At 36.3% G+C, this 8,202-nt stretch overlaps 1 protein-coding gene across 2 annotated transcripts in view; it reads right to left on the minus strand.

Moving 5' to 3' along the window:
- The window catches only part of LOC144436371 (uncharacterized), a 22,217-nt gene extending 14,457 nt beyond the window's left edge, over positions 1 to 7,760 (minus strand). For both annotated transcript variants that reach the window (XM_078125157.1, XM_078125156.1), the window contains exons 1-2: positions 7,647 to 7,760; positions 1,195 to 1,318 (exon numbers count right to left, since the gene is read on the minus strand). In XM_078125157.1, coding sequence (XP_077981283.1) covers positions 1,195 to 1,318; positions 7,647 to 7,728 — 206 coding nt within the window. In that variant the 5' untranslated portion in view covers positions 7,729 to 7,760. The remainder of the gene's footprint in view (positions 1 to 1,194; positions 1,319 to 7,646) is intronic.
- Between the last annotated feature and the right edge of the window lie 442 nt (positions 7,761 to 8,202).

Raw genomic sequence — 8,202 nt, forward strand, 5'->3', positions numbered from 1 at the left:
TGGATGAGATGCAATTTGAAATTCATCCACAGCCACCCAAACAGTCATTATTATCATGTCTTTGTTAATCAATCACAAAATTCTAACCAATAACAGCAGTCCCTCATAAAGTTAGTGTTTATTGGGGCAGTTATGTAATGTCCAAATATGGTATATTTGTCAGCTCAGGATGCTACTTATACACTGTTTACATCACTCTAATAGTTGGGGTTCACTGATTGGATGAACAACTTTTTCTGCTGATTGAGGGACTTTGACCAGACATGGTTTAGTTAGAAACCAAGTTGGCATCCAGACTTTAGCTGAGTGAAACTTTCTATTAATTTCCATCAGTCTAACAGACTATACATATAAGGCCTAACAAAACAAATTGTGTGGTTCCAATTGCGCTCAATTTTAGAATAGGTGGGATAGGTAGATTTTTGTTTTATTTTTTCATATAATTTTTTTTCATGATGTGAGTGTCTAGTTCAGGTAGTTAAGTTTTCCATTGTTTTCCAAATGGTCTCTGTGTTATCGGTTTCTTCCCATCAGATGTACAGCCATTACAGATTGAAAGAACAGTTTTACATTGTCTTTTTAAGTTGTCAGTTTCCGCATCCACTATTTCTTGCGAGACTTCACAATTTTTAGGATTTTATTATTTTTTCTTAAATATCTCTAAAAAAAAGTTGAGGGTCGGCAGTGAAAAACCAGGTGGGGTTGGGTAACTGGAACAATTTGTTTAGTGGAAGTTGAAAAAGTACTTGTGTACAAACAATACTCGTTGGAAGACAGAGGAGTAATCATACAAGACACACAATGACATACTGACGTATACAAATCATATCCATTCTTTTCAAGTTCAATGCATCGTTATCAAATCAACATAATCTACATGGAAAAAAAAATTTTTGTCAACAAATAAATTCACTTGCGTTTTCCTGAATAGACAAAACATGTTTACGTTTTCATAATCACAACAAACTGGTTGGCTACAAAAAAGTAAATACATCATGTCCTTCTGCCCTTATCAGCCTGCTCTATCCTGAGTGAAATGATCGTCCAATGTGTGAGGGCGCCCTATCATGACATACCTTACACAGACAATAAAGAGGCCAGCTATAAAACCTTGATTTCATCTTTGTACAGAACAAAAAATACTGAAAAGTAATGAAATTCATGCATAAATCATAAGAAACCTTTTTCTCTTACCTCTGGTATATTGCTGAGTAATATATGACTTCATTATCAGAACTGCCTTCTGGTGGATCCCAGAAAACAGTGCAGTCAATATTTGGGCAGATATGTCGCAAATTTGTAGGTGGTCCTGGTGTATCTGTAAATAGTAAAAAATAACTAACATTGATGTTGGATAGGCACTGGAATGGTGTCTATATGCATAAAACCTTTGGAGATAGGGACAGCATGTATATTTTTCACAAATATGGCTGCCATTTTGACATAAAGTTCAACGTCGTAAAATCAAGTGACATGCACATTTTCTAGACTGTTTGATTGAAATAGGCTAGCATGTTTCAGAAATAAGAGTGCACAAACAGATGCAAGACAAATGGACAGAACCCAATATAATAGTCCTTTGTTATTGATCGCCCTCTGGAACTAAAAATGAAAACGGCAACTGTTGGGGTCAAAAGGGTCACAGTAACCAGAGAGAAGTTACCTAGCAACAATGTCTTTATGTTGATCTATGTCACACCTTGTGATTCCACTAGTTGGAGCCATTTTACAATTAGAGTCTGTATGTCTATTGTGTTGTAGTCTAGTATCTGTACACAGTTACTTTCCTCTCGTCCACCACCATGACCGCCATATTGATTGTACATTGTGGGAATTAAATCAAATTTCAAAACTTGTTGACCATTCTAGAAATACTTGATATGCAAATAATGTTTATTACTAACTCCACCTCCGATCTGAAAGTATTAGTCACATGCTTGGACACAATAACATGATCACATCTATAATATCAACACTTAGATATTATTCCCCACTATTTTTCTTCATTCAGCCAAGGAAAATACGAGTGACATTAAGGGACCCTGTCACTACGATTAGCTAGACTCATAGTGACAACCTTTAAGTCATGAGAATTTTCTGGCTGAATGAAGAAAAATGTTGGAGAATTATAACATAATCATACCATCGCCAGTAATATTTTTAAAAATCTAGGAAACTAATGGCAATTTTGAACGTTTTGACTAATATTTTGAACACAGCAGAACCAATGACATAGGCACACGTTGTCGTGACATAGACGTGCATTGTCATGATGTAGAATGACTGGAGTATATAATATATTCCATATTTTTTGTTGAACCTGGCTCATGCATGGTATGGTAAGCATTAACTTGATGGTAAGAACGGAATGTTGTGCTGGAGAAATCCATTTGACTATACGATGGAGCATGAGGGGAACATCGCCTTTACCAGCAAAGTGCAATTCTTGCACACTTTCTTATCAATCCTTATCAGCTCATTACCATAACTGAAGGTTTGCTTTTTGTAATTACATATGATAAGCCTGAGTCATCGCTGGTACAGGTACTAGGTCAAGACTTAAATGCTGTCGACCGAATGTGTGCAAGTACTAGTGAGTGCGTTACTCTGCCACGAGGTACAACTGGCTTGAGTGAAAGGTCACGATTTGGCTTGGGTGAAAGGTCATGATCCGGCACAGATCTATAGCAACACAACAGCCCTTTATACTTCCTCAACTCCCTGGGGAGCATACAATCCATTCCAGCCTTTATAAGTGCATATGACTAAAGCATTCATTTTGCAACAGATATCCTACCAGGTCCCCAGTTATACAGCTGGGTTGACTGAGGAACAGTCATGGTTCAAATCTTGCCCAAGGACTTTAGCCACTCAGAAATAAATGGCAGCGATGGGGCTCGAACCTGCAACCTGTAGATTCTAAGCCGGGCCACTCTAACCATTCGACCATCATGACTCCACATCATCAAAAATCAAAATATAGAATGGCTTGAGGTTTACATGATTTCAGGTCTGTGGCAGGGTCTGTGGTGGGGGCCGGGGTGGGATCTGTAGCAAGGTCTGTGGTGGGGTCTGTGGTGAGATCTGTGGCTGGGTCTGTGGTGGGGTCCGTGGTGGGATCTGTGGGAGGGGTCTGTGGTAGCTCAGACCACTAATTCTTTTAGCGGTCTGAGGTGGTAGGTTGGAGTTGAATATTGGAGTAAGCCATGACTATCAAACATTCATGAATGATTTACATTTGTTCTGTCATGACTAAGTCAGAAAAGTTAAAAGTCAATTGTACGGCATATACCTGTTAACATTTTTGCTACATGTACAGGACTTGTGCAAACAAGTATTACTAAATAACGAAACCAAAACTAAAACAGTCCTCAACTACAATTGATTATTAATAATCTACAAAGTTTGTCAAAGATAAGGAGTAAATTCCTGTTGTGTTTGTCATTGAATGCAATGCCAATATTTCAAAATACATGTTTCAAGCAAATTAGATAAATGATATGAGTGCAATTACGTGTATCCGATATTTCACAATGTCTATGGTTTTATCATTGTGAAATAATATTGTCCATTGTGAACTATGTATATGTTATTTGCTAAATACTGTTCCATATCTTGCTGCGAGAGGTAATTTTTCTGGTATAACGGAGAGCCGGAGGCGAGCCGTTATACCAGAAAAATTACCTCAAGCAGCAAGATATGGAACAGTATTTGGCAAATAACATACTTATACGTCACCTGCGACTATGAATTCATTTTTGAATGTCTAAAAATGCTGTTTCATTTTAAAATAAAACCACTTCCGTGTTATATAGTTGGGCGTAGTATCATGCACCTCTCTGATAACTGCAATGCGGTTGTTTACATGTCATCCAATCAGAGTGTGCGTTTGCTCAGTAGTATGACGTAATGTTTACTATTTGCATATCACTCAGCGATATATTCAAACTTATAACCATCAGCTGAAAAATGAGTGCGTCTTTGTTTTGCGTACTGTATTCCATTAAATGTACTTAAATGTTTGTGATATGCTTTATTGTTCTAGTTAAGCAAAAACTGCACCCTCTGTGGTGGTAATTTTCATATCCTTCATAAATTTAGGAATTCATGTTTACGATCGCGTGACGACTGTGCGTTCGCCGTCATTGGACTTTGCCGTTGTATGTGGAATTTTTGGCTTTTTCCCTGTGACATGAAAAGTACAGTTCAAAGACTTGTTACAATGTATACAACGGTGATATTTTGTTCGGTTGACAACAAATTTGGCATTGGAAATGCTGGTTATAGCTCGATCTCTAGTTGTTGGCTAGATTTGTTTACAAGGGGACGTGCAGTGATCATGTGATACAACAAGCAAAAATACGGCTGTTGGTGAAAAATACGCCTGTGTATCTGCAGGGCTCTCGACCAATCAGAATGCGAGATTGGTGACAGGTGACATATAAATACATTTACTAATTCACTATATTGCTTCTCATTGTAATATCTTTAAAATTATGGGTTGTCCAGTCACTTAGTCAATCAGTTAAAATTTACGAAAGAAGAAGGTACGGGGCAAGATCAATAGTTCAATAACATAGGATTAAAAACTAAATTCTTCTACTTTGGGGGTCAGGGGTTTTTTTTAGCCATTTTACTTCTCATCCTACAAAATCGATTTTACTTTTAATGGATATTTTGTACCCCCGAATGCAAATATTATTTTTTTTTAAAAGTCAAATTGAAAAATGGAAGAATTTTTGCTATAAATGCATGACATTGAAATAAAGTAAAGTGTCAAGAAAAGAACAACTCTTTACTCACTACATCTGACTTTGTATTCATAGCACTGATTTGAAATTGATTGTGTGATTTGAAGCAATTTCCAATTTGGTCAATTTAGTTGGGGGGGGGGGGGGTTCAGAGGCCTAAGTATAAGAATTTAGTTTTTATACATTGAACTATTGATCTCGCCTCTAAGTGTACGAGTACATGCTACATGTTGGTGTAGTTTTCAATTCATTATCATACTTTTTAGAGTCTGGATACACTCCAAATGACTAGTAGAGTCAGGCGGATACTTCTGAATCAGCAACAGGTTGTCACAAAAAAAACAGGTTGTCACAAAAAAAACGAACATATTGAACATAATGCAACCTTCATCTCCTTTCTACCTCCATTTTTTTTTTTTTAAAAAAGGTTAAGAATTCCAAAGTGATTGATGAGAGCTGAGAATAACAGAAATACACATGTAAACAAAATTATACATGTGCTATCACATCACCAAACAGAATGCCAATCGCACGTATTCATTTCCAAAAGAAGCATGTCAAACTGTATCCGATGCTTCAACTGAAGTACCTGTACATGTACAACTCCAAATTGAAAACAGGAAGTCTTACATTGCTTGCCTTTTTAACAATCCGTGCTATTTATACACTCTTGGTTTTTTCCCCATGGTAAAATCCAAAGTTAGAACAATTTCATTTTGAACATTTGGATCAATTACATGTAAATCGAAAATCATACATTTTGCATAAATTATACATTCTACCAGGAAAAAAATTATTCGTTTCTTTTCAAAGAAGACATATTTGATTCCAACCACCTGTTAAAACCAAGGAGGGGTAGGTGTTGGTTGAAAAATTTATGAGAATTAATTTGAAATCTGTTTAAAAGTTGTTAAAATACACTATTTTTCTTATTCATGGTTGAATTTTGTTTTGTTTTTTGTTAACTCCTGATGTACAAAAGCATAAACCAAGCTTTCACTTTACTAATTAAGTTATCAAACTAAAACTATTGTTGATTTTAACGTTGACATAATTTAACTCACACACTCTCTCCACACTTTCCCCACATAAAAGTGAGCTTGCTTCTCTTCTTTTTGAAATAATAAAAGAAATTTGGAGTCCACCATCTTGTTTTTAAGGACACCATCAATATTTTCCCATAGAAAAACAAATATGCGGCGGCCATATTGGATTCTAAAAAGACCTCTTTAACATATTTACATTTGATAACATTTGACCCCACGGCCCTATTTCAAAATTTCAAAAAAAAGAGTCAATTGACTAAAATGTAACAATTGTACATCAATTCATGTCATGCCAGACAATAAAATTTTAAGCAAATTCTCTCAGATATTTGACATTTGATTCAGGTTTCATGATTTTCACTGTAATGAATATGTCCATATGGAACTGAAAGTGATTATTTAGAAGTAGGAATGTGATTCACAGTCTGAAAACTTAAAATCCAACATTGAAACAGAAACTGCACTTGGTACATAATAAAATAAATTGTGTATTTCCACTGTGAAGAGAGTTTTAATATCAAATATATGCAAATTAGTTTCCTCTGATCAAAAAAACAAGTACAACAATAACAACAACTTGATATCACAATCTATTCATAAATTAAGTTATGCACTACTACTACACTAGCTCTCAGATTGTCACTCTTTTTTAACTATTGTTCACTTCCTTTTTTTATTTATCAAGGCATTTACAGGTACCTGGATCATATGGAATGAGCACTTCGTAAAAAATATGTTGATTGACAATACGTCAAACCTAGTACATTTGTAGTAGTAAGTAAACTGTAACCAACGTTTTTGACGATTTACAAACTCAGCATGTCAATGTGTCTGAGGTGAGCACACTTTGATTGGAATAGCCTATATCGATCACAAAGCCTAGATCTTGAAATGAAATGAACTCTCCTGGCAGAGAACTGAACCTGGCAACTTAACTTGTTGGTGTTCTCTGCCAGAGCGTATATTTCAGTTCAGCGCTAGAAGCAATCCAGTGGACCACCATGGTTTATCCTTTCGATATTGTTCGACCTGTTTTACATTATTTTTATTTTCATTTTTATTTTATTTATTTTTGAATTTATTTATTTATTTTTTGAATTGTCTGTTTTCAAGGACACCCAGTCTTGCATGGTCCTAAACATGCGTGAACATATCTCGTTTTGATTTGAGGTATAGATTACGCCAACAACTTCGACGTCATGTTTAAAAATAGGGTAGCTCTATAAAATATATGATAAGTTACAGTAAACTAATGACCCAGTATTTACACTGTCTAACACATCAATGAGTGTACAAATAACACGTTTTAATAATTTACAGACATTTCGTTGAAATCCGGGTTCAAATGTTACCATGTCGATGTATACTGTATACATACATACGTACGTATTGAGTTTATTTGTACAACGCAATGTAAATACTCCATACAATACAGTACCTGGAACCCACGTACATTTTTCTCAGAAGGCGTAAAAGAAAAGCACCCAACAAAAAGACCGCCCCCGTCCAAATCCGATATGTGTACTGGTAATATCCGTGGTATGAAATCTTTTACAAACGTAATCGAGTTATTTTACCAGTTAATTATGGACGGTAATGTTCGAGACTATAAATATACATACACATGCAACAATCTGGTTAAAATTGTCCTTACATAAATGATAAATAACTAAGGAACTCGGGGGAGCGGTACAGTGACGATAACACTATGAGCGGTCTTTGGACTCTATCGATTGCGCGACTGCGCCTCGGAAACTGCTGCTAAAACTTATATTGCATTTCCAAACTAGAGAACGTGTAGAAATTCGACTGTTACGTGTAGAAGTTACACAGTGGGGTCTTTACTTACCCTGAGTACTTGTCAATGATACAAAATAAACTAAGATTATCAAATAACCTTTCCATACGTAAGGTAGTGAGTGGTGATCCATGTTGAGTGACAAATCGCCAACTGTTGTTGCGGTAAGGGGATGTCCCCTAACTGTGTATAATCAAGAACTAAGCTGTGCCGTTTAGGAGCAAGCTGAGGGGTAATATACCCAATACGATTGTATGCTGTGTTGTGTTGTGCTATGCATGGTGTGGTGTTTTGCGTTGCGTTGACGCCCGCGTCGCGTTACATGTGTGTGTGCACACTAGTGTGTGTGTGTGTGTGTGTGTGTGTGTGTTTACGTCTGTCTGTCTGTCTGTCTGTCTTTTTAAATCTTTACTGTCCAGATCATAGTAAGAAAAAAAATAACTGTCTGTACAGGTGACAATTCCATAATGGTGATCCCATTTTTTTCTGTGTCTCATTATGCGATTGACCCAAATTTTCAGCTCCGATAACATTTCAACAACAACAAATTTCGCCCGCCTGACACGTGTGACATGCCCGCCAGATAGTTTGCGGAACAGCACCTTCT

The sequence above is a fragment of the Glandiceps talaboti genome, chromosome 6 (genome assembly GCF_964340395.1).
Source record: "Glandiceps talaboti chromosome 6, keGlaTala1.1, whole genome shotgun sequence".
Taxonomy (NCBI): Eukaryota; Metazoa; Hemichordata; class Enteropneusta; family Spengelidae; genus Glandiceps; species Glandiceps talaboti.